General features: G+C 42.6%; 1 protein-coding gene across 1 annotated transcript in view; it reads left to right on the top strand.

The window, feature by feature from the left end:
• CNTNAP2 (contactin associated protein 2) overlaps nt 1–27,409 on the top strand; it is a 2,300,337-nt gene that overhangs the window by 1,974,833 nt on the left and 298,095 nt on the right. The window contains exon 16 of the mRNA XM_063815738.1: nt 20,027–20,197. Within this exon, the coding sequence (XP_063671808.1) occupies nt 20,027–20,197 (171 nt within the window). The remainder of the gene's footprint in view (nt 1–20,026; nt 20,198–27,409) is intronic.

Here is a 27,409-nt window from a genome sequence, read left to right on the forward strand (position 1 = left end):
CATGTTCTGAAGCTGGAACAAGCTTGGTACTTTAAAGAAAAGAGGCCGGGCGCCGTGGCTCACGCCTGTAATCCCAGCACTTTGGGAGGCTGAGGAGGGCAGATCATGAGGTCAGGAGATCGAGACCATCCTGGCGAACATGGTGAAACCCCACCTCTACTAAAAATACAAAAATTAGCTGAGTGTGGTGGCACACGCCTGTAGTCCCAGCTACTTGGGAGGCTGAGGCAGGAGAATCGCTTGAATCCAGGAGGCAGAGGTTGCTCTGAGCCAAGATCACGCCACTGCACTCCAGCTTGGTGACAGAGCGAGACTCTGTCTCAGAAAAAAAAAAAAAAAAAAAAAGCATGCTTGTGTGACTGGAGCCTAATAAGCAAGGGAGAGAATAGAATTGGATGATTTCAGAGGCAGAGACAAAATATAAGGAGGTCCTAGCTGGGCGCAGTGGTGTGCATCATAGTTCCAGCAACTCAGGAGGCTGAGCAAGGAGGATCACTTGAGCCCAGGAGTTTGAGTCCAGCCTAGGTAAGATAGACCCCATCTCTTTAAAAAATTTTTTTAAATTTTCATTAAAATAAATATAAGGTCTTTACGTGCTATGTATTCCATGAAGTCCAGAGCTATGAATGCCATAGAGTAGGTTTTCAGTAAACATATGAGACAAAATATGGCTGAGGGTGACCTTAGATCAGGCTTTCTGAATCTTACAGAAAAATCTTCTTTTGAATCTCTTTTAGCTGAACTTTGAAGAGAAGGATAAAGTAGCATCTGTTTCAGGTGCCAGGGAAGCCCAGAATAAAAGGCTCAGGATGACACAGCCGCATCAACATCCAGGGTTTATTGGCCATCTGTCCCCCTAGGAATGTCTTAAGAGCTCATGCTCTATTTACGAGAACAGCCGGGGACAGTGAGAGGAAGGAAGAAATTGCTTTATAAAAAAGAGTAGCTGCATTCTTTTGTGTGTGGAAAGAGCACTATTGTGGAAGCGACGAAACCCAGGTGTGTAAAAATAGAACCGAGTGTTCACATTAAACTTTCCGTGCCTCAGTTTCCCCACATGAAAAGTGGAGATAATAACAGCACTTGAGTGAGAATTAATTGAGATAAAACCTGTGTTGAAATACTGCTTAGAACATGGGAAGGGTTTGAGCTACTATTTATTAATAATGCCATTATCATAGATTTTAGCTACATTTATTAATAACTTCATGAATTTAGAATGTTAATGGAATAAGGATTGGAGAAGAAAAATTTGCTATGGCCAGTGAGAATTCCTTGCAAGAAAAAAGCATTGCAATTGTGTGTGTGTGTATGTGTGTGTGTGTGTGTGTGTTGGATATGGGCAGTTGTAGTGTGGAACACCTCAGCAGCACCCAGGCCTCACTTGTGGATGGTACAACCTCAGGAAACTTACTCTTCCTCAGTATAAATGAGAAGGTCCCCTTTTCCCCCAATGGCTGCAGTGTTGGTCTAGGATGAGGTCTTCTCTACCCTCATCTGCGTAGTTCCAGGATGGACTTTCTCCTCAAAATCACAGTCCAATAAACAAAAGTAATGAAAAGGGTCTAACTTCCGTTTGTATCTCATGAGGAGCATCAAAAACCAGTTAGTTCCTAGCATAGCACACAGCACTCTTGAATTCTTTCAGCCATTCCCAGGGCCCTCGCTTCTCTACCCTGCCCCTCCCATCCCTGTCAGGTCCTGAGCTCCTCCTTGCTCCTCCCTCCCTTTTTTTTTTTTTTTTTTTTTTTGGTGAGACGGAGTCTCACTCTGTCGCCCAGACTTGAGTGCAATGTCACAGTCTTGGGTCACGGCAACCTCTGCCTCCCAGGTTCAAGCAATTCTCTGCCTCAGCCTTCTGAATAGCTGGGATTACAGACATATGCCACCATGCCTGGCTAATTTTTGTATTTTTAGTAGAGACGGGGTTTCACCATCTTGGCCAGGCTGGTCTTGAACTCCTTCCCTCATGATTCACTCGCCTCAGCCTCCAAAAGTGCTGGGATTACAGGTGTGAGACACCGTGCCCGACCACGCTCCTCCCTCTCTTGAAGACTTCTTGGACTCTTGTCTTTCCTTCTCCTTCCTCTTTCCTTTTCCTTTTGTTCTGTCTAAACTCCTACAGAACAAATAAATCAATGAACAAAACACCTAGGTCCTTCCCAGTGTGAATCCTTTCCATTACCATCCACAAAGGTGACCACCGTTAAAGCTGGGTGTGAAGGCTTCTAGATATTAGTCCTTTATTCTGAGCTTAAGCAAATACACACACACACAGATGCATGTGTGCATATGCGTGTATGTGCATATTATATATGTGGGGTATATACACATATCTTTGTATCAGGCACATAAACAATGCACACATACTTAATAGGTTTGTGCAAAAAACTGCAATTACTTTTGCACCAACCTAATATTACTATAATAAAATGGAGCTGTGATATACATTTTATTCTGAAAATAGCTTGTCCCTTAACAACATACAATGGACAATTTACATAGATCGATTTTATGGTTTATGCCACATTGTGTCACATTTTTTGTCCAAATGAATGCATGTTTCTTCAAATACATACAGTAATAAATGTATACATTGTGGTTACTTCCATTTTTTGCTATTTGAAACTCTTTATAAACATTTATATACCCAAAGGATTATAAATCATGCTGCTATAAAGACACATGCACACGTATGTTTATAGCGGCACTATTCACAATAGCAAAGACTTGGAACCAACCTAAATGTCCAACAACGATAGACTGGATTAAGAAAATGTGGCACATATACACCATGGAATACAATGCAGCCATAAATAAAAAATGATGAGTTCATGTCCTTTATAGGGACATGGATGAAACTGGAAACCATCATTCTCAGCAAACTATCGCAAGGACAAAAAACCAAACACCGCATGTTCTCACTCATAGGTGGGAATTGAACAATGAGAACACATAGACACGGGAAAGGGAACATCACACACCGGGGACTGTTGTGGGGTGGGGGGAGAGGGGAGGGATAGCATTAGGAGATATACCTAATGCTAAATGACGAGTTCATGGGTGCAGCGCACCAGCATGGCACATGTATACATATGTAACTAACCTGCACATTGTGCACATGTACTCTAAAACTTAAAGTATAATAATAATAAAATTAAAAAACAAATCACTCACACCATGGAAGCACAAAACTAAAAAGTTCAGCGTGTGTGTGTGTGTGTGTGTGTGTGTGTGGTGTTCTACTTGAGGTAGAAGGTAAAAGATTAAGGAGAAAGTCAAGTGGATTGAAATCTGCAATAAAGCGACCATTCTCCAGTACTAAATGCACTTGAAATTTATTCCCCTGCATCTGTAGGTAAATGTCCTTCTGTTCTTGAAACAATAAATCCCCATATACTTCCCATAAAGTTTTGCAGAAGTGAAATGTGAGATTGGTTCCCTTGGAATCCATTCAGTGCTTTGTTTGTGCATCTTCCAATCTGAATTTTAGAGCCCTTGTTCTTCATCCAGAGCCCCTAGACTGGGAAAAGGTCAGAATGCAACATGTTTCAAAGCTGCTGTGCTCTGGGTGGCTGTCAGACTGTTGGAGAGAATTGCTTTCAAAACCCAGAGTATGCCACCATCTACTCAGTTTCAGATTAGCGTAACCCACAGCACCATGCTGTGGCAGGGGAAGCTATAATCTTTGCTTTTTGTTATCATTTAAATTCGCTTTTAAAAATATTAAGATTCTCAAACAGCCAGATTCTGAACATGCCGTCTTCCCCATTGCTATCAATTATGTCTAAGGCAAAAAAACAAGACCAAAACTTCTATTTTTTCTAACTTTTATTTTAGGTTCAGGGGTACAGGTGCAGGTTTGTTATATAGTTAAACTCGTGTGACGGGGGGTTGTTGTACAGATTATTTTGTCACCCAGGTACTAAGCCTAATACCTGATAGTTATTTTTTCTGCTCCTCTCCCTCCTTCCAGCCTCCACCCTCAAGTAGGCCCCTGGGTCTGTTGTTTCCTTCTTTGTGTCCCTGTGTTCTCATCATTTAACTCCCACTTATAAGTGAGAACATGTGGTATTTGATTTTCTGTGTCAGTTTGCTGGGGATGATGGCCTCCATCCCCATCCATGTTCCCTCAAAAGACATGATCTCATTCTTTTTTATGGCTGCATAGTATTCCATGGTGTATATGTACCACATTTTCTTTATCCAGTCTGCTACTGATGGACATTTAGGTTGATTCCATGTCATTGCTGTTGTGAATAGTCCTGTGATGCACATTTGTGTGCAGGTGTCTTTATAATACAAAGATTTCTATGCCTTTGGATATATACCCAGTAATGGGATTGCTGGGTTGAATGCAAAACCTCAATTTTACAACTTGAAATATTGAAGCGGGAAATGTAAGTGAAATCCCAAATTGGCATGCCATACTAAATGTTATTGTAATAACTTATTTAATATTTGATTATCCAAGCACGTACTTTTGTACCACATTCTGCTCAATACATGTGGAGGGAAGTGCCGCCATTTTGGATTGCAGCAGTACCTCTTCGTGCAGTGAAAATCTTTTATGTTGTGGCCCAGCCAGACCCTCAGTGCAGTTTGCATATAGCTTTGGGGCCTGTAGTGCTGTGGTAACCATTGTTGAACCCCAAATATCCGAGACAGGTCTCAGTCAATTTAGGAAGTTTATTTTGCCAAAGTTAAGGTTGCGGGCCTATGACACAGCCTCAGGAGGTCCTGATGCCATGTGCCCAAGGTGGTCGGGGCATAGCTTGGTTTTATACATTTTAGGGAGACATGAGACATCAATCAACATATGTAAGATATACATTGGTTCTGTCCAGAAAGGCAGGACAACTCGAAATGGGGAGGGGGCTTCCAGGTCATAGGTAGGTAAGAGACAAATGGTTGCATTCTTTTGAGTTTCTGATTAGCCTTTCCAAAGGAGGCAAACAGGTATGCGTTTATCTCAGTGAGCAGAGGAGTGATTTTGAGTTGTGTCTGTCCTTTGTCCACAAGGATATTCCTTGTGAGGGAGGTATGTAGCTTTTTTTTTTTTTTTTTTTTATCTTAGTAGCTATCGTTTTCAGGAATACAGTGGAGGCAGGTTTGCCCTAAGCAGTACCCAGCTTGACTTTTCCCTTTGGCTTAGTAATTTTGGGGGTCTCCTTTCACATCATCCACGCAGCAGCAACTTCTGGTGAACACACTGTTCATTATTCCAGGCACCACTTATGCAGTCTGTCTTTCCCTGATACAAATTCTCAGATTTCTTTGAAATTAAAACTGTTCTAAATCTGCATACTGGATATTACTTCATTCACATTATATTTATTTTAATTATGTAACACAAAGTTGTAGAACTTCTGTTAGTCTTAATATAGACTCATATATGTCCTGTGTCATCAATGTGAATTCCATTTTCAATCCTCACCTCAGGATGATCACGAGCAAAGCACACTGTGTCTAAGCTCCACTGCTTCACACTAAAAAACAGCAACAAAGGCCACCAGTTGCAAAACAGAATCGTTCTCGCTCTCAAATGTGTTCTTTTTATCCTTAAAATCAGAGCATTCATTTCCGTTTTGATGCACTGTTTATTTTTATATCAGAAATTATTTTCACTTAGCAGTTGAATGGAATGTGTTTGCAGGCTTTCTTTCAACAGTATTTCCTTCTTCTTGAGGATATATGAATTCTAAGGAAACTGCAGCACATTTTGTAAAAATCCAAACCAATTATCTCACCCCTGCCTACAAAGAAGGCTTTGTTATTTTTCTATTATTATTAAAATATATCGGCAAGATTTTTTGGCCTTTATAGTTCTTTGGTATTTCAAAATGCTTCTGTATGATGTTATTGCTTTAAATCATCACAAACCCTGTGAAGAAAGAATTATTTTTCTAATTTACAAATAAAGAAACTGAGGTCTTAGAAGACTGAATTCATTTCCTCGTCTCTCTTTCTTTGCACTATGGGTTATTTTGATGCTTTACTGATCCTGCTCTCCCCTGAGACATGTGGACTCTGTTACTGTTTTCAGCAGGAAAATCACAGTTCTATTAATAGGACATGTGAATCTTTTTATTTCCTGTAATGAAAAGAGCACAAAAAGGAAACTTTGATTTGTGTAACGTAATTGTATGGATCATATCAACCCATTACCCTGGGTATAGAGCAGTTTCCCAGTTTCACATCCGTCATTCTGCTGAAATGGGTGGCTTTTTTCCACATTTTACTCACCTAATGGATTTGATATAAAATCTGTTTTTCTATGGATGTGAGGCTCTGGAGGTTTTGTAGTCTATCAACACATAAAGGCTGCCTGGCATTACAGCACTCCTGCTCTGCACAGTGGTGGAGTGTAGCTAAATGCAGCTCAGTCTTTTTACAGCTCGGCTATGACCATCCTTCATTACAACAGGGCAGACGATAAAATGGAAACTTAATGCTATTAGATCATGAATTCCAATTATATGAAGAGAGATGGAGGTAAGAGAAATTAGATACCAAAAGGAGATACAATAAAGACAGAAGTGACGTTCACGGGGCTGGCAGTTCTCAGAACCATTGTCACCCATCATTGTCGGTACCACCTGAGGACCCGGTGAAGGTGACTAGCATATCAGATATCTGAGAAGGGAAATGCTGAGTGTGTCCAAACGTCCAAGTAAATAATGCCAAACCTAGAAAAGCTTCTGTCCATATGGGTTAAATAACTCTTCAATTCTGAAACTGTCAAAAGTAGGCTTTGCAGATGGTCATGTCAAGCAATGATAATAACTGGTAGTGGAATTCCCATGGTTCAAATTTATTTAAAAAAACACACTATTTTCATTTATTCAAGAAACACATATTGAATACCTGTGTGTCAGGCTAGATAGTACTGTTAGAAATATATAGAAAGCACAATCTCTGCTCTCTGAAATTTGCAGCCTAGCAGAGGAGAGGAACACATGAAAGTAATTATAATAACAAGTTAGATGCAATGATAGATACAAGATATCCTAGGAGGACAGGGAAATAGTACCATGCCCAGTCCGGGGATACGTCAGAAAGACTGTCTGGAGGAGGTGGCATCTGAACTGAGTCTTAAACAATGAGTAGAAATCAAGTCCAATGTGGTATATGAACTGAGAGGGTGAACGGTAGGATGTTGTAGAAAAAGACAATCCAAAAAGAGGAAACGGTGCAAATAAAGCTGGAATCCACACACACCATTGTCATGGTGGGAACAATGGTAGCTGCGTGTTGCTGAAATATACATTCTGAGGCTAGGAGTAGAAAGAGATAAGGCTGGCAAAGCAGGCCTGTGCTTACTATGCCATGTCACCGAGCTTGCAATACTATATATTCTGCAAGCTATTTGGAACCGTTGGGATTTGATGCATGAGAGTGAAATGGTCGGTTTTGCATTTTATTTTTTTATTTTTTATTTATTTTTTTTATTTTTTTGTGATGGAGTCTTGCTCTGTTGCCCAGGCTGGAGTGCAATGGCACACTCTTAGCTCACCACAACCTCCGCCTCCCAGGTTCAAGTGATTCTCCTGCCTCATCTCCCAAGTAGCTGGGACTACAGGCACCTGCCACCACACTCAGCTAATTTTTGTATTTTTAGTAGAGACGGGGTTTCACCATGTTGGCCAGGCTGGTCTTGAACTTCTGACCCCAGGTGATCCACCCACCTCGGCCTCCCAAAGTGCTGGGATTACAGGCATGTGCCACCATGCCCGGCCTTGTTTTGCATTTTAGATGGATTTCTCTGTTGGCTTTATCAAGGATGAATTTGAGATGAGCAGCACCAGGAACAGAACTAAGTTAGGAGGCTGCTGCCACATCCAGGCAAGAGACAATGCAGAGCCAAGGCAGCAGAAGGAATGGAGAGGAGGAGACACAGCACAGACTATTTAGAAGGTGTGGCTATCAGGCCTTGGGGACTGACTGGATGCTAAGGAAGGGCTCCCAGGTTCCTGCCTTGAATGGCAGAGTGGGAAAAGCTCTACCTTCTGAGATGGAGAATACTGCCGATATAGTTAATTTGGAAGAAAAATGCTTGCTTTCAGATATTTAGAGTTAGATCTCTACTATGCGTTTAAGGCTAAAATAGACATTTCTTACTGGACAGCTTTACCTTGATGATTTATACTGAAGATCTAACTTATGCATAAATTTGGGAATCGTTAACATATGATTAGTACTTGAAATCATGAAATGGGTGAAAATTACTCAGGAAAAGAAAGAAAAGCATAAATATTCATCCCTAGGACACAAGAACATTTTGAAGTTGTCATTCCCCAGAGTCACCCCCACCCCCATGGCACTTCAGTGTACTGCACACTTTGAGATATATATATATATATACATATTTTTTGTTCCTAATAAATAGAGACGAGGTCTCACTATGTTGCCCAGGCTGGTCTCAGACTCCTGGGCTCAAGCAATCCACCGGCTTCAGCCTCCCAAAGTGCTGGGATTATGGACCTGAGCCACTATGGCCAGCCTGGTAGTCTACTCCTTAACCTACAGGAAGCAGACATCAATTTGTTTTACAACCTCTACATGCAAAAAATACTACATAGTCTTATTTTTACTAAATCAAAACTTTGTTTTTTGCTAAATCTTCTTCCCCTCTTTGCCAGGGTGTAAAAGATTCAGCCTTGTTATTCCCCGCTTTCTGGAATCAATCACATAGCAACCTTTAGGGCTTACCCAGGACAGAAATTGGAGTGAGGACGGGAAGGCCAGAAGTTCCCATGACACACCTAGCTATTCACGTCTCCGCTTCTAGTTATTAACTTCGAGCCCCGGTAGACCTAGGATTACTCAGGCGTAAATAATAGCCCCCCAAATGAAAAGTGGGAAATTGTAGAGCCCTAATGTGGAGAGCCTGAAGAGCTTCATAAAAAATCTTAGACTTGTTCCTACCCTCCAAACATGTGAAACACACAACTGTTTCAAACATTTTAAATGTACCGAAATTACCTCATAAGTACCCTTTATATGTAAATGCACTAATAATGGGATTGACATGTGCGAATTTCCATGACTAGGAACAAGCCTGGTTTACCACAAGCCCCAGAACCTGGCTATAGGTGAGCTCACAGCAGTGCAGGACGCACCTCAACTGCTATGACCTTCAGGCTTTCACTCAGCTCACAGCAGTGCAGGACGCACCTCAACTGCTTTCACCAGCATATTCTTTTTCTCTGTGGGACCCCATCCCCATTCTAGCCCAAAGGACCCGAATCACAGAGACACACAGGGTGAAATATTTATGTTGTTGACTCCTCCCGCAAACTTGTCCTCTGATCATTTTGGGTTGCAGCCGTGAAAACAGGCTTGCTGGACGGGAAGAAATGCTGCAGAGAGAGTGGCTGACTCAAACCCATGGACAGCATTTTATTAATAACTCGCAGTCCTTCATTCTAAGTGAAGCTTGCCCAATAAAATGAGGCCTAGAGCTGAACAAAGCTCCTCTTATCTAACCTGAATGTACAAAAAAGGTTTAATTAAGTAATTTTTTTTCCTCCCGTAAGGAAATCTTGACAAATAGACTCAAATTTGCATGTAAATGAAGCCATCTGGTTGATTGTTGTCCACAGTCCCCAGCTCACAGGAAACAATAGAAGGTCTTTTGCATAACTCAAAGAATCTGCAAATCTCTAACATTTGGGTCACTAATAATTTTCAGAGTAATTAGTCTCTTCAGAGCTGCTATTTACATTGGAAGGTGTTTGCCATTTACAGCAGAAGCTATAGATATTCTTCTAGGTGCAGCCCCAGTGTGAGCCATTTGGTGACCTGAGGAAATCACTCAATCTGGGAGGGGAATGACAAGACCATTAGCCACTGGAGCCAGCCCGGCAGCGACACTCCTCACCAAACTGCAGCCCAGAGTGCCTTCACGCAGTCTTCTCCATGCGAGCCAAACGCAGACTCTTCTAGCCACCATCTCTTCCCCCTTCCTAATTCCCCATCTCCCCTCTGGGGAGGGAGGAGACAGGGCAGGGGCAGGCACACCAGGCAGGGCCTCTACTTCTCATCACCTGTCTCTGCTACCCTGCAGTCATCTCCCGTAAACATTTGTTCAAATGCAATCATGTCCATTGCTTGGGTAACTCTACCTTCTTAGTCGTCAGGTCCCTCCTCCTTTCATCAGATTTTTACTTAATGGCTACTCTACAAAGCGTAACACAGGGCTGGTGCTCAAGGATGATAGCTCTGATTCATGTGTCCTGAATGGAATTACCAAAAAATTAAAAAAAAAAAAAAATCAGTGGAGATGAAGAAATAGGGAGTACAGAGTTTTGGAAGCTAGTGAGGGAGCAGAGGAAGGAAAGAGATGACGAGGACAAAAGGGCAGACATGGGTGAGGTCGAGAGGAGTAAGCCAGCTGAGGAAGTGACCGCTGCAGGCTTAGCTGTCAATCCTGGGGTTTGCTGCTCCCCGTGGATGGAACTGGAGGACATAATGCTTCGTGAAATAAGCCAGGCACCGAAAACAAATACTGCAAGCTCTCATGCATGAGTGGAATCTAAAACAAACAGACTCAGAGAAGCAGAGAGGAGGATGGTGGGTACAGAGGCTGGAAGGTGCAGGGAATGGGGAGATGGTCAAAGAGTGCAGTTAGGAGGAACATGCTTCGTTGGTTAAGTTGTATTGCACAGCTTGGTGAATGTAGTTAGTAATAGAATATGTATATTTCACAATTGCTAAGGATGAATTTCAAATGTTCTTACCCCCCAAAATGTTAAGTATTTGAGGTGATGGATATGTTAAGTACCTTGATTTAATTATTTCACTTCATATTCATAAATCATAACATCACTTTGTACCCCATGAATTTATACAATTATACATTGTCAATTTATGATTTCTAAAAAAGCATTAGTACCTGTGGTAAATCAGGCTCAGGGGAAAAGCCTCAGGGTTTGTCGTCTTACTGTTCACACATTGAAGGAAAAGAGGCTCCTCTTCCATTTTTCCCCATTCCTTGGCCAAGCCCTTGCACAGGCTGACTGTAAGTGAAATTAAAGAATATCAGTGTAGTAGTAAGTAATCACATTTGTTGATCTTCTGTTTTGTGCCTAGCACTCTGCTAAGTGTATTTCATGGGTTATCTCCTGAGATTCTTACCATACCCTGTAAAAGAGGTTCCACTGTTATTCTGTTCCTGGACCAAACAGGGTCAAGCTGCTTATTCTCACCACCCAATAAGAGATGCAGATGAACTGGGAAAGAAGAGAGGTGTTTTGTTTTGTTTTGTTTTGTTTTGTTTTGTTTTGTTTTGTTTTGTTTGAGATGGAGTTTCGCTCTTGTTGCCCAGGCTGGAGTACAATGGTGCGATCTCGGCTCACCGCAACCTCCGCTTCCCAGGTTCAAGTGATTCTCCTGCCTCAGCCTCCCAAGTAGCTGGGATTACAGGCATGCACCATCATGCCTGGCTAATTTTGTATTTTTAGTAGAGACAGGGTTTCTTCATGTTGGTCAGGCTGGTTTCAAACTCCCGACCTCAGGTGATCTGCCCGCCTTGGCCTCCCAAAGTGCTGGGATTACAGGCGTGAGCTTTTATTTCTGTAACTGGGTACAGGGAGAACACCTGGAAATTATCGCCAGATCAACTCAAACTTACAAAGTTTTCCAGAGCTTACATACCTTGTAAGCTATATGTCTATGAGTAAGTGTGCATTTATCTAAAGACATAAGTGACTCACTTCTTTTAATTTATAACTAAGATCTGAGTCCTGAAGACCTTCCTCTGCAGCCTCAGTAAATTTACTTAATCTAAATGGGTTCAGATGCTGGACTAATGACCCTTGTCTCCTGCTAAATCATGGAGGTTTGGGGAGTTCCTTCAGACCCCCATTAAACTTGTTTGTGGAGGCCTGGGGAGTTTCTTCAGACCCCCAATAAAACTTGTTTAATCCTAAACAGGTCCTGTTAAGAATTCCTTCATTATCTTGCCATGTTTCAAGGTCCAGAAAAGGCCTAGGCAAACTCTCGGTGGGCTTTTGTTACATCCTAACCTTTGTATAAGGGCACTGCTTCTTTCAGCTTTTAATATTTAACTTAACCATTCAGTCAGTGCTGAAACAGTTGTTATGGAGGCCTGCATTAGTAAGACCTGGTCTGCCACAATTCCATTGTACACATGAGGATTTAGGAAGGCCAAATGATCTGCCTCACATTGCCCAGTAGGTGGAGATGGTAGAGCCAGAATGGGAACCTGGAGGTTGGCTTCCTCAGCCTGCACACGGAAACAGTGCAGGGAAGCTTCACCAAGTGACAGCCCAGAGCAGCCCAGGGACTCACTTCCTGTCATCACTCCCACCCCCCACCACCTCATCCTGGTAGTACCACCCCCGCCAATGCTTCTAGGGCTCTTGCTGGACCCACAGGTGGACTGTGACTTCAGTCTGTTACCTCCTTCTCTTCATTCTCCACGAAAGAACTTCAGCACATCACAAGTTCAGTTACTTCACTACTGGCAGTAAAGGAAAATCTGTAAGTCCAGGCTGTTGACAGGCAGGTGGGAAACAAGCTGTGGAGCTCCAAGAGGCCCAGGAACCGGAGGCAGGCAAGGGCCGGGCTCAGAGCCGGAGGAATGGCGGAACGTCTATGTGAGGGTCAGTCACACCCCAGCTCCCCGCTATGACCCTGCCAGTGACTGTCCTACTCTACCCATGCAGGAAGTGGGGGTTCACACTCCAGACACCAGGCACCAAAAAATGGGGGTAAAGCTCCTTAATAAAAACAGAGGAAATTGACTTAATAAGGTCGACCCCTCTCCTTAGCCTTCTTCCTCTCAGCTTCCCAAGCACTGAGCAACAGACATATATTCCTCACGAGGAAAGTAGCGGATTCTTCTCTGAAGATATTGAACATTCAGTGACCAAAACAAGTCACAGATACTGACATTCGGAGTCCCTTCAATGGGACAGGGGACTCTCCATGTGATAATGAAGCCCAATCATCAAATCCACCACCATCCCAGACACACACACTCCAGATTGCAGTCAGCTGTCTAGTACTTGACTGTTCGGTATAAACAGACAGGTGAGAGTCACCAACTATGTAGGATAATGTCAGAGATGTCATAAAAGAAGGGACCCCCGAACTCACAATCCAGGGTAGGGGTGGGTGGCAGGAGGTCTGGGAAGAAACAGAGGCAACAGAGAAAGCAGAAGAAAACTTTTGATAATTAAATTAATATTCTCAGAGAGACAAGAGAAGATATTGAGATATTGCCTCCAAAAAAATTAGAATGGGGTGCTATGAAAAAGGGGACTATCAGAGAACGAGAAATAATACTTGGAAATTTAAAATATGATAGCTGAAATTAAAACACAATGACAGTATTGAAAATAAAGCTGAAGAAATTTCCAAAGAAGTAGAACACAAAGGAAAAAGCTCAAAATTTGGAACAAAATTAGAAAAAAAAAATCTAAAATAAATAGGTGTTTGAGAAAAGGGATCAGAGAAATTATTAAAGTCTCAGACCTCATATGGGAGAAAAATCTATATCAAGGCAATCATGAAGTTCCAATTAAAAGAGTTAAAGAAAAGATCCTGAAAGTTTCCAGAAAGGAAAAAAATGTAGTTTGCATATAAGGCTTTGTAAACAGAAAGCAGTTGCTTTCCCAGTAGCAGCCCTGACAGCCTGACAATTTTCTTTCTGGAGTTTCTCAATTAAGTGCGAAAGTAGAATAATGACTCATCAGAGGAACATGGGTTTAGAAAGTTAACCTCGAGTATCTGTTTTCTCAAGGAGCTACCTGAGAATGTGTTTCAGGAAAATGAGAGTGTAGACCTAGGAAGTGGATGTCATGAGATCCTGAAACTTGGGGATGTAATACCAAAGTGTGGCAAAAGGAAGTCCCTGCACTAATGGCAGAGGGAGGTTCCAGGACAAGGGCTGTGCAGTAACCCTGAGAAGACCCCGTCCAGGTGGGAACAGAGGAAAGAGAGCCGTAGAAGATGCCTCCAGGGGACAAAAATGTGACTGCAGATGGCCTGATGTGTGCAATGTTGGAAAATGTTTGAGAAGAGTTTTACTGCTGTGTTAGAGAATCTGGAGAGAATTCGTGGCAGATACATAGAAAAATAAGCAAAAGAAAAAAATAATTATTGATTTTAAAGAAACTAAATACAAGAAAATACAATTGCAACAAACAAAAATACAAGAAAATACAATTACATACAACAAAATGCAAGAAAATACAATTTAAAGAAAATACAAGTAGATTTTACTATTTGGCTTTTAAATAATATTACATAGTCCTAAAATATGAATACTGTGCTAAATTTTAGTAGTATTATTATTATTATTATTATTATTATTGTGTCTTACTGTTGTCCAGGTTGAAATGCAGTGACATGATCACAATTCACTGCAACCTCGAACTCCTGAGCACAAGGGATCCTCCTGCTTCAGCCACCCAAGTAGCTAGAACTACACCATTATACACAGCTATTTTTTTTTTCAGAGACACGATCTCACTATGTTGCCCAGGCTGGTCTTGAACTCCTGGCCTCAAGCAATCCTCCCACTTCAGCCTCCCCAGTCACTGCAATTACAGGTGTGAGGCACCATGCCAAGCTTGAATTTCAATATAACCAAAAATCTGTGATTTAGCTATTTGGGGAGAATACAGAGAAAGGGGCTAGAGAAGCAGGCTTATAAAAGTGCTAAATTCTCATCGTATATTCAGGAAAATCAGTAGAGAATATCTAAAAGGTATAAATCAATAAGTAGCTCCAGAGGTTTTTTTTTTAAAAAAAAATACAGCTGTTTAATTGAAAGAGTTAAAAGTGTGAGAAGGTGTCTCTAAGGAATTGGGAGGGGGCGGGAAGCAGGGAACTGCTTTTTGCTTTAGTCCTAGCACCACTAGACTTTTATAACTATGTACATGTAATACTTTGTTAGAAACAAAAATTAGGTTTAAAATGAAATGCTGTCCATCAGAAAATGTGCTCAGAAAGTTTGAAGTTGGAATCCTATACTATCTTAGTCTGTTCTTGCACTGCTGTAAAAAAATACCTGAGACTGGGTAATTTATAAAGAAAAGAGGTTTAATTGGTTCACAGTTCCCGCAGGCTGTACAGGAAGCATGATGCTGGCATCTGCTCCGCTTCTGCGGAGGCCTCAGGAAACTTACAATCATGGCAGAAGGCAAAGGGGATGTACACATACCCCGTGGATGGAGCAGGAGCAAGAGAGAGAAGGGAAGGTGCTGCACACTTTAAACAACCACATCTCATAAGCACTCACTCACTATCACAAAGACAGCACCAAGGGCAATGGTGCTAAACTATTCATGAGAAACCGCCCCCAGGATCCAATCACCTCCCACCAGGCCCCACAACATTGGGGGTTACAATTAGACATGAGATTTGGGTGGGAACACAGATTTAAACCATATCCAATACCAAATAATCACTGGTCGGATTCAAGTAAGTGGCTGCTATGAAATTTGTGTGAAGATATGATAGTGCATTTTCTATTGATGCTTAATTGGGGTTTAAAATGATGTGATGATGGAGACCAGCAAGCCTGCTTTGCAGGCTCAGCTCCCCTCTCCTGCACTAGCTAGAGGTGCCTCCCTGGTTCCTCTTGCCACACGTGATGAGCCCTGGCCTTGCCTAACATGCAGTTACAAAGCTTCTCATGTGATTGACTCACTTCCAAGCTTGCAGAGCCTTCAGTGTCATCTCGATCATTCTGTAAAGCTTTTGACTCCAGCCCCGGGCTGGGTCTCCAGTCCCTCTCTACCTGCCTCATTATTCTGTTACTGTTGACTGACCCTTCCAGTCTCAGACACTAATTTCTGTTCTGTTTCACATCTTTCATATCTTCCCTCTCAGTTTCCAGCCTTGCCTCCTCCACTTATCCGTGCTGGCCTGGTCCCTGACACCTCCTTTGGCACTCTCTTTGCCATATAGTGAATCTCTTATTCCCAGCTTGGCATTCTCACCCATTGTCACTTTACCTCCATAGCACTGACCTTGGTAGCAAGTACAAATTGCAGTGATTTCAATAACCTTAAGGTTATGATACCATCAGTCTTGCAAATGCATGGTATCGTTCAATGAAGTCTATAGGGAGTTATAGAAATAAAGCCATGGATAAGGGGAATTATGGTGTGCTAGTGGAAGCAGTATCCAGTTATCAGTAGGTGCTAAAGCAGCATTAGCTTTTATTTATATTTATTTAGCATCTTTAACACCCAGGTTACCAAAAAGAACATTCTGTCTCATGAGGACTTTGTAAAAGGAGTGAAAATGGATATAAATGAGAGGGGCAATGAGTTACTTATGTATTGATTGAATAATTATTTATGAGTGCTGACTATATTCTGAGGCTGAAGATTACTGAGAGGAAATGTTTTCATGCCGGCTTTCATGGAGTCTATGATCAGTTGGGAGCAGTATCAACAAACAATAATAACTCTTGCATCCAGAAGCGCTATCAGCGCTGGAAAAGGCACGCACATAATCTTGTTATAATAAAAAAATCCCAGAGATTGGGCAACAGATTCCTCAGAACAGGACTCAGAGATGGTTACCATGGGCTGGAGCAGAAGCATCCATGATTTATTATTTGTACCCCACTCACTGAAAGCCTGTAAGTCCACATCCCATTAAGCATGTTTACTTACAAATCCCATCCATGTGCCACTGCATTTATATAGTGTACATTATAAAGTATAACTAAAATCGATATTAAAGGATAACATTTTTAAAATAAGTAAAAGCGGAAGTTCTAACATCATCTGCCTGAGCCCCAGTGATCACCCTTGGCACCTCCTGAGCCGCACTCCTACTTTGATACCATCAGTCTAATCCAGAGTGGAGTCCTCCCTGTTGCTTCTGAAGAATCTGGATTTAATAAGCTCATCCAGAGATTTGAGATAACTCACAATTGACAACTCCAAGGGCATCATGTGATAATCCAGATGTTTCCAGGATAGTGGGAAAAACCATTTGTACAAGGCATGACTTCCCCGTGAATGAGTCTATTCAAGAGATCAAATTAGATTGAAGTTGCTTAGTGAGCATAGAATTAGAATAAATGGAATTGTGGTCTATAGAGATATTTCATCACACTTGAATAACTGATGGAACTACTTTTCTCCTCTCTGCGGATATTTCTGTCTGAATAACCAGTGCTGGGCCTCAAATAAATACTGACATGCTTTACTTTTAGCTTTCCTTTTTCTAGAATCATTTTAGACAACTGCCCTTCTGTTAATACATCACCACCTCAGAAAATAAGAAGGTACTTGATTGGATTGAAATTTTAAAATGTTAATTGCATTCGTATCCTGGGGATACAGCCTAAAGAGACAGAATTGCTTTGCTTAAGGCTGAAGTCTGGCTGGGGACTTTGATCTCTGCAGGCTCTGGGGTCCTTAAAGGGCTCTCACCCAATTAGGATGAGCTGAATCCTTCTGGCCCTGGGCCTCATCTTTATTCCCTCCCAGCTTCAGGACTCTCTGATGAGCGAGAGCGTTGATTTAGGTTTTCTCACAGAGGTGCACCTGAACGCCTCTTGCTGTGTAGTAAGGCAGATGTTGAGGGGGGAGGAAGGCTTACCCTTGATAACTAGCAACTTGAGCTTTGCAAAGCGCCTTTCTGTTCCTGTAACCAGTAGCCTACACTAGATCATACAATATTCTCCTCCCCAAGAAGAAAGCAACCTATTTGCCTATTTTCTCCTACTGAAATCTATGATTTTATACTTTGTTTAAAAAAAAATAGCAGCCGGGCATGGTGGCTCATGCCTGTAATCGCAGCACTTTGGGAGGCTGAGGCAGGTGGATCACCTGAGGTCAGGAGTTCGAGACCAGCCTGGCCAATATGGTGAAACCCCGTCTCTACTAAAAATACAAAAATTAGCCTGGCATGGTGGTGTGTGCCTGTAATTCCAGCTACTCAGGAGGCTGAGACAGGAGAATCGCTTGCACCTGGGACGGGGAGGTTGCAGTGAGCCTAGATCGCGCCACTGCACTCCATCCTGGGCCACAGAGCGAGACTCTGTCTAAAAAAACAAAAAAAAAAGAAGCTTAAGACTGCACTAAGATTAGGAACACATTAAGAACAGTTTTTACCCTAATGAAGATATTTACAAACATATTTTGCCCTAGTTCCCTGTTTATGTATTACCTGCAACAGTAATTAATAGGAATGCCATTGGCTGAGACAGCTTCAGAGCCCTAGATACGTAGGGAAGCAAGCCAAATCCTCTTCAATGTAAATACTGAAACAAAACTAAGCTTATCAGCAATCAGAAACCACCACCTAACTTCTAACTAAAGACTTTCCACATTAACCAATCAAACGGTTTCTTTGTCTTGCGTCCACAAACACATTTCTCTCTCCAACCCCGCACCCCAGTAGACAACTTGAATTCTGGTGCTGCCCAATTCACGAATCACTGAATGTCCAAATAAACATGTTAAGATTTTAATATGCCTAAGTTTGTCTTTTAACATGCCTGGGGACTTATCTAGATGTTGCTATATTCTAGACATTTCTAAAAACAAAAACAAACAACAGCATTAATTAAATAAGACCATATTTTAATATTTCATAATTTAAAATTATGACTTAAGCATGGCAGAACCAACACAAAGTAACTTTTATTTGAAAGTAGTAGCTCAATTTAATATTGCATATGTGTATAATTTGTATAAAAGGAAGGAAAAATATCATTTGTGTATGAATAGAAACTAATGGAGTGCACTTAGTTGATTCATTGTGCCTTTTGGAGAAAAGATATAGCAAATACCGTGTTTTTTAAAAAGCATACATTTGGAGGTTAGTATCAGAGCTCAAGGCTTTAGTAACTGCTTTAAATCACGCCCATATATTTTAGTCTTTAGCTGTGACAGTAAATGTACTCAGAAATGTGCACATTAAAAAGGAATTTCTCCCCTGAAGATGAAGTTGAGAGCCAACTCTTGATCCCATATTAAATTCTTGGTCCATCTGTCCTAATGGAATCTGAGTAACGCAGTTTGGTGTTTTTATTGCATCCTGCGAGCTGCTTTTCTCCTGGAAACACTGGCTGCTCTGTCAGGCAATGAGTGGGGAGAGGCAGCTGGTACAATCACATCTTCTCCAAGAGCTCAAGGACAGAGGCTGGCTGAGAGCCATTCGGTGGGCTCACTGCCTCATCCCCATACTATACAACAATCCCACAGGCTAGAGCCTCACCTGCAGTCCCCAGGAGGAAGTAGGAAGGGAAGAGAAGGCAACTCACCTCTGAGAGTTTGGCGCAGGAGAGGTGAGGAAACTGCCCTAGCCTAGTCTGGTCACTTCTGCCTCGTTCCCGGCTCCTCACCTCCTCCAGGCTCCGTCAGTTGTATTCCTGAAGCACCTGCACCAGGTGTCTGGGTGGCCGTTGACACAGGAGTGGGCACTGGCTCTTCCAAGGCAGAGGTGGATGAAAAGCAAGAGCAAAATACCAAAAACTTTGTTCTTACTTTGGCATCCTGAGGTTTATCTCAGATGCTGCTTGCACCAGACCAAAGCTACCAGTACATATGCAGGAGTTCAAAACAGCCCCCACCCACCCACAGAGTAACCCCAGGGGCTTCTCCCAATTGTTATATCTATTGGCATTTACTTCTTAGAGTCCCATAGGACTCCTTGGTAGGAACCCCAACTATATCAATCTTTATTGTTATATAATTATAAAATATTGTTTATCATAAATATTATAAAGTATTTTATTGTACAATTTATAGAAATTCTATATTAATATTTAATTTTATATAGATTGTATATATTAATACTTTAAATATCTTTATATGTAAATGAATATTATATAGACACACATATAACTTTTGGAAAGTCAAAAATATATTTGTGAGGATTTGGTCCAATGTTGTTCAACAGAATGAGAGAAAATAATGACTATTGCTAATGGTACTTATTAAACTCAAGCAATGGGTATCTGTTACATGACTAGGCTGATCAGGGTGTGAGTTAACCTGATTTTTTTGTTTTCTTCCCACAGGGAATTATTGGAACGCCGCCTCTTTCCCAAACCCATCCTCCTACCTACACTTCTCTACTTTCCAAGGGGAAACCAGCGCTGACATTTCTTTCTACTTCAAAACATTAACCCCCTGGGGAGTGTTTCTTGAAAATATGGGAAAGGAAGATTTCATCAAGCTGGAGCTGAAGTGTGAGTATAAGTTGCTTGTCAACTCATGGGGAGCCACTTTCGTCACCTCAGGGTGGTCCGGGTCCTGATTGTGGAAGGCCTTTCGATTCAAACGTGGAAGGTTTCCTTTGTTCCAGGAGCAGGACTAGAGGTGGACACACAAGCCTGAGTTTGGGCTCCAACCTCAGTCCCTGTCCTTGGGATGCTCTCAGGGAAGCAGGCACATCCAGATTCTCAAGCAATTAGTCAAGAAGATGAGAGAGAACACACTGCCCTGAGAATGTGGGAGAGGAATGTTTATCTACAGCTTCATGTCTTGTGTGGCTGTTTTCCAAAGAGACAGGGTCAAAAATAGGTGAGGGGTGTGTGCATTGACCCGAGGAGCAGGGAGTGAGGAAAATCATGTCAAGGTCAAGGAAGACAGGAATGATAACTAGTGACATCCGTGTGAGTTCAGGAGGCCACGGAGACCACAGGACTGGGCAATTCCATGACACAGAGTCTGCAGGTTTCCTACAGAGGACCTACACCTGCCCACCCTCTACAAGTGAGTTCTGGATGTCATGTACTTAGCCAAAGATACAGAGACAATAAGAGGCAGAGCAAGAGAGGATGCTACTTAGCTCAGCTCAGCTGGCCTTGGAGCAAACACCCTAAGGGGGCGTTCAGGCTTGGGGAGCTCCGTCAGTGGAAGGTGGGGGTTAGCTGCACAAGACTTGAGAAGGGCAATGCTTGCCCTACCTGGACCCTTTAAACATCAGGGCCCCAATTCAGCTTTAGGAAGTTACAATCCCCTGACTTCCAGGCCAGTTGATTATTTGCAAATGTTGAACTCCGTTGGCTGTGAGAGTCAGGGAGACTCCATTGGCTGTGAGAGTCAGGGAGATCAACCACAAGGACGAGGCCAGGCTATGTCCCCTGTCCCCTTACAAAACCTCAGCCTTACTCTCAGCATATCAAAAAGTCTCCCTTCCGGCCAGGCACGGTGGCTCACGCCTGTAATCCCACCACTTTGGGAGGCTGATTTGGGTGGGTCACGAGGTCAGGAGTTCGAGACCATCCTGGCTAACACAGTGAAACCCCATCTCTACTAAAAATACAAAAAAAAAAAAAAAAAACATTAGCCAGGTGTGGTGGCGGGGGCGCCTGTAGTCCCAGCTACTTGGGAGGCTGAGGCAGGAGAATGGCGTAAGTAAACCCGGGAGGCGGAGCTTGCAGTGAGCCTAGATCGCACCACTGCACTCAAGCCTGGGTGACAGAGCGAGACTCTGTCTCAGAAAAAAAAAGCCTCCCTTCCCCAAGTCTGTCCCCTTTAAATGAGTGCTTATGTTCCTGGGTCTGGTCTGAGAATGATCCCAAATCCATGTCCCATTTCTGCTGAAATGCTATTGGATTCACAGTAGCATTCTTAGGTTCAATTCCACACCGTCAGGTAAATTGCTCAATCTCTTTGAATCCTAATTTTCTGATTTATAAAAAGGAAATGTTAATTTATGGGATTGTGATGAGAATAGAATTTAAATACTCATAAAGCATTTATTTCGGTATCTAGTAGTTATTGTAATTATCATCTTCTGAGGATGCCCATGGCAGATCTGATCTGAGCCAGGTCTGATTGAAAGGGAGGCTAAGGCTATCCTGGTCCTAGAATTAAAATTAACTAATTAATTAAAATCCCCCCTTTACTGAATTCTGGATAAGAATAATTGAAAGGGGATTCTTGCTTCCCTCAGTTAAAATTAACTAACTGAATCAAACTATTTTCTGACTTCTACATAAGTTGGATCAAATTTTAGAAAGATTTTATGGCCACAAAAGAAAATTGCCAGTTCTATATTTGAGTGGTTCTGTAAGTTTCTATAAAAGTGCTTGGATTCCCCCATCTTTATTTTATGTCCTCAAGTTTTGTAAAGCCACGCCTGGGTGAGAAGGAACACATACTAGATAGAGGGAGAGCAGGTGTTTCTACTCAGCCCTCAGGGTCAAAGAATTTCTCTAGTTTCTTCTACTTTTTTCTTTTTTTTTTTGAGACAGGGTGTCACTCTGTCACCCAGGCTGGAGTGCAATGGTGCAATCATAGTTCACTGCAGCCTCGAATTCCCAGGCTCAGGTGATCCTCCCACCTCAGCCTCCCAAGTAGCTGGGACTACAGGTGCGTGGCACTGCACCTGGCTAATTTTTGTGGTTTTTGTCATTGCGGGGTCTCGCCATGTCGGCCAGGCTGGTCTCAAACCCCTGGGCTCAGGCAGTGTGCCTGCCTTGACCTCCCAAAGTGCTGGGATTACAGGCATGAGCCACTGCACCCAGCCACTAATTTCTAATTATGAAAAATCTTTAGAGCTGTCTTCAGAGTTTTCCAGGTCTTTCCACAGTATGAAAACCATGTGGCCCATGGTTCACAGTATGAATTACAGCCTCCTTTTGTCAAATACCTTTACTTTCACTGTATCCTTTACTCTGGGCAAAAACATGCGAAACGTTCAAGACCCAGGTTCGAGCCTCTAATCTTCCCTCAGAGCCCCCTGTATCTACTAATAACCAGAGAGGGTGGCAAGACCTTTTCACGATCCCCAAAATGTCACATATTAGATGCCCATCATTATATGTCCTCTCCATCAGTGTTCAAAGGAGCCTCATGGAGAGGGAGGCAGACTTCTGTATTTAAGAAAAGCTACAAAGCAAACCAAAAGTGGTGCTTTCATGAAGAACATGGAGAAAAAAATGGCCATGATGGAGGCTTGTTGCTGTCACTGTCTCATCAATCACACTTTTTCTTTAATTTTTTTAAATTTTTTTTGATGGTGTCTTGCTCTGTCGCCCAGGCTGGAGTGCAGTGGTGCGATCTCAGCTCACTGCAACCTCTGCCTCCCGGGTTCAAGCGATTCTCCTGCCTCAGCCTCCCGAGTAGCTGGGATTACAAGGGCCCGCCACCGCGCCTGGCTAATTTTTGTATTTTTAGTAGAGACGGGCTTTCACCATCTTGGCCAGGCTGGTCTCGAACTCCTGACCTCGTGATCCACCCGCGTCGGCCTCCCAAAGCCCTGGGATTACAGGCGTGAGCCACCGCGCCTGGCCGCTGATCACGCTTTTTCAGTCAGACACTTCGCCGTCAGGATTCCTGAGACATTGGGTAGAGAATTCTCTCAGGGCCACTTCCTTGTGTGAGGAATCACTCTGCAAACCTAATTGTTTTCACAACAGTGGCGGGCTACCAAAGGGGCCTCAGGAAACGTTGATTCTGAAGTTAAACTCTTTAGAACTGTCTCTATGTTTTTCTCTTTTAGCTTGTTAGGCCTTCTGATCTCTTTCTGATAGGAATTCACATTTTGTTTCTCTAAGCGTGTCTCAAAGGAATTTGGTCACAGTTCATGACTACATATTGCTTTCCAGAATGACAGTTCTGTTAATTAATTACACTGTGCCCTTCTGTCAAGAGTGGAAGATTCTCGACTCAGAAAACAGTGAGTCAGTGTACAATAAGTTAATGAGATACCATCAGCATCTTATGCACAAGTAGAAAAACACAGAGATAAAATTAGGGCAATCTCACTCATTAGCATGCTTTAATGGTAACATTTTAACCCTATACTTCATGTATTTACTATTCATATTTATTCATTCATTTAATGAGTATGTACTGAGTATCTACTATGTCCCAGGTACAGTGCTAGTGCTGAGGTAATTTAGTCAAATCAAGTGTGATTTCTTTCCCTCAAAGATCTTTCTGTTTGTTTTAGAAAGCAGCAAGTAACTCAGGAGTTATGATAATAACAAAAATAGCTCAGCTTCATTCAGACTTTCAGGACTCGTTCCAGGCGTTTTACGTGAATCATCTCACACTCCTAACCACCCTGTGAAGTGCATACTCCCATTCACATCTCCATTTTACAAACGAGGAAACTGAGGCACAGGGTGAGCAAGTTGCCTGGCCAAGGTCATACAGCCAGGAAGTGGCAGAGCTGGTGTTTGACCCCAAACATTATGTGTCTGTCCCAAAGTCATTGCTGCTAACCTTAAAGCACACTGCCTCACAGAACAGATACCGAGAAAGAGGCCGGGAGCACTGAGGGGAATTTTTAAACCTGACTGGCGTGACAAGGAGCGCCTCCCAGGGATGGAATGCTTTAATTAAATTTTGATGGATAAGTAGAAGCCAGTAAGGTGAAGAAGTGGGGGAAGAACAGGAGCCAGGGAAAAAAGGAAGTTTCAGGATAACACCAAATGAACGAAGGTGTCGGAGACTGAACCGAAGGACCCAGGAGGGGAGGGGCAGGGGCCAGCAATAGCAAGGTGGGCACAGATGAGCACCCAATGCACTCTGCCAGGGGGAGCATCTGACTCAACATGACCCTGAAGGCTATGGAGAGCCAGGGCGTAACTTGATCAGGTTTGCATTCACCAGAGAAAAGACTGGAAGCCAGACAACCAGCCATGGGAGCCTCTGTTAAGACAGAGGCAGAATGCATAGAAAGAGAGGAAGACAGTGATGAAGCATTATAGATATGAAAGATCCTTCAATGAGCCGAGATCACACCACTGCACTCCAGCCTGGGTGACAGAGCACAGAGCAAGACTACATCTCAAAAAAAAAAAAAAAGAAAGAAAGATCCTTAACAGATAGATTCCACAGACATTCAACAAATACTCGTGAGGGTTAAGTGGACGAGAAGATCCTAGAATGAAACCAGTGTTTCTAGTTTTGATGTGGTGTGAGTGGGGCACCTTTCATGAAGGAGTCTGACATTCAAGAGCAAAATACAAACTGCATTCTGGATATTTTGAGACTGAGTCTCTGTGGGCTATAGGAGGATCTAATCAAGTGGACACATCTAGAGGATGCTGAATGGACAAGTCCAGAACCCAACAGAGAGGTCTCAGAAACTCAGTGTGGGAGTCATCATCACTTACAGGATCAGGAAATAAGCATTCAGTACCCTCGGCATGGATGAGATTGCCCAAAACAAATGTGTAGAGAGAGGAAGCAAGATGTACGAGAAAGACAACCAGCTCACACCTGTCATCCCAGTACTTTGGGAATAGCAGTAGCTCACACCTGTCATCCCAGCACTTTGGGAGTGGCAATAGCTCACACCTGTCATCCCAGCACTTTGGGAGGCTGAAGGGGGAGTATCACCTAAGCCCAAAAGTTTAAGACCAGCCTGGGCAACATGGTGAAACCCTATCTATACAAAACTAAAAATAAAACATTTGCCAGGCATGGTTGGCTGCACCTGTAGTCCCTTAGCCTCCTGCCCAGAGGCTGAGGCAGGAGAATCCCTCGAGCCCAAGAATTTGAGGCAGCAGTGAGCTATGATCACACAGCTGTACCCCCTAGCCTGAGTGACAGAGCGAGACCTCGAGGAAGGGAGAGAAGGAAGGGAGAGAAGGAAAGAAGGAAGGAAGGAAGGTAGGAAGGAAAAAGAAAGAGAAACAGAGAAAGAAAGAAAAGGAAAAGGAAGAAAGAAAGAAAAGAAAACCACATTCAAGGAATAGAAGGAAGAAAACTAGTTTGTAGAAAACTAACAGAGAAGTAGGAAGACAGTGGTACCCAGAAACCAAATGAAAAAGACATTTCAAAAAGGAACAAAAGAGTGTTAGATATTGCTGAGAGGTCACTAAAACAAGGACATAAAGTGACCATCAGATTTAACATGTAGAGGTCACTGTCAAAAAGTCAGGTATCACTAGGGTGAGTGGAAGTGGATTTGGAGATCAAGAGAGGGTGGTTTTGTTCATTCTAGTTTGAGGATGGTAGAGACTTGAGCATTCATATAGTTGAAGGAGAAAACTATGGTAGAGAAGGGGGATTGGTGATACAGGAGATAAAGGGACTGGCTGAAGGAGCAAGGTACCCATGGCTGTGGGCATGAGGTAGACCCAGCATCGGAGCACCTCACAGGGGTGAGAGGAAGAGGCGGAAGTAAAGAGAACAGCGTAAACCGCCCACTAGGAAGTGCCTTTCCAAATCAGAATTTGTTGTTGTTGTTGTTGTGTGTGGATGTTTGTTTGTTAGTATTTTTGAGATGGCAAAGAGATATTGCTCAAAAAAAATTTATGGAGCAGATATCAGAAAACCCAGACTCTAAACTTTTCTTCATCACTAACAACCATGGATCTGTCCATGTATTTTTTCAGTTACACCTAAGGGATTAGCTTGACTGCTCTAGATCCTTTTTCTGACTGAGAGGGCCATCATAACCAGGGTCCCAACCTCGGGCCACCACCTCCTGAGCACCTGCCCTACTGCTGGTGCTGGGAGGCGCTGGGGACCCTGAGGTGGAAACAGGAGAACCCAGCACCCACCTCCTAGTGAAGGAGACAAACACATTAGTGACAGTGTGGATACATAATTTCACTGAGAGCTTTCCAAGTGCCAGGCCCTGTTCTAAAGCTTTTGTAGGTTATTAACTTTTTTAGGTTACACAGCAAGTTTTAAACACATTTTACAGCTAAGGAAATGAGAGCATAGAGTTGACACTGCCGAATCCAGATATGGTGCATTTAATCATTAAAATAAGTAAATTACAATGATAGGCACAAAGTATTATGAACATTCGGTGGAGAGGTATGTGACCTATCGTGGGAATGAAGGGGAAGATGAGGGAATGCTTCAGTTGGGTCATAAAAATCAGGCAAAAAAGCTAAAGGAATGGGGAAAAGAATTCTAGGAGGAAGAGGCAATGCGAACAAAAACACAGGAATGGCGAGTGTGATGGGCGTTTGCGAAACTACAAGCATTTTGTATTGTTAGAGTGTGAAGTATGACACAGGCAGTGAAGATTTGGGGTCAAGTCTCAGATCTGATTCTAAATATCTGGTCATCTAAATATTTATGTAGTATTTATTGAGTACCTGCTATGTGTATACCTAAAATGAACGTAAGAAGAAGACATGGCCCCATCCCAGAGGCACACACCATCTAGTGGGAAAGACTAGTAATCTTAATCTCTCTCTGTCTCTTTCTCTCTTTCTCTCTCTCTCCCTCTCTCTCTGTCTCTCTTTTAGGTTCAGGGGTACATGTGCAGGTTTGTTATATTGGTAAATTGCATGTCACGGGGATTTGATGTACAGATTATTTTGTCACCCAAGTAATAAGCATAGTACCTGATAGGTAGTTTTTCCATCCTCTCCCTCCTCCCGCCCTCCACGCTTAGTACACGTATCCATGCGTACTCAATGTTTAGCTTCCAGTTATAGGTGAGAATATGCAATATTTGGTTTTCTGTTCCTGTG

Source organism: Pan troglodytes, chromosome 6 (genome assembly GCF_028858775.2).
Source record: "Pan troglodytes isolate AG18354 chromosome 6, NHGRI_mPanTro3-v2.0_pri, whole genome shotgun sequence".
Taxonomy (NCBI): Eukaryota; Metazoa; Chordata; class Mammalia; order Primates; family Hominidae; genus Pan; species Pan troglodytes.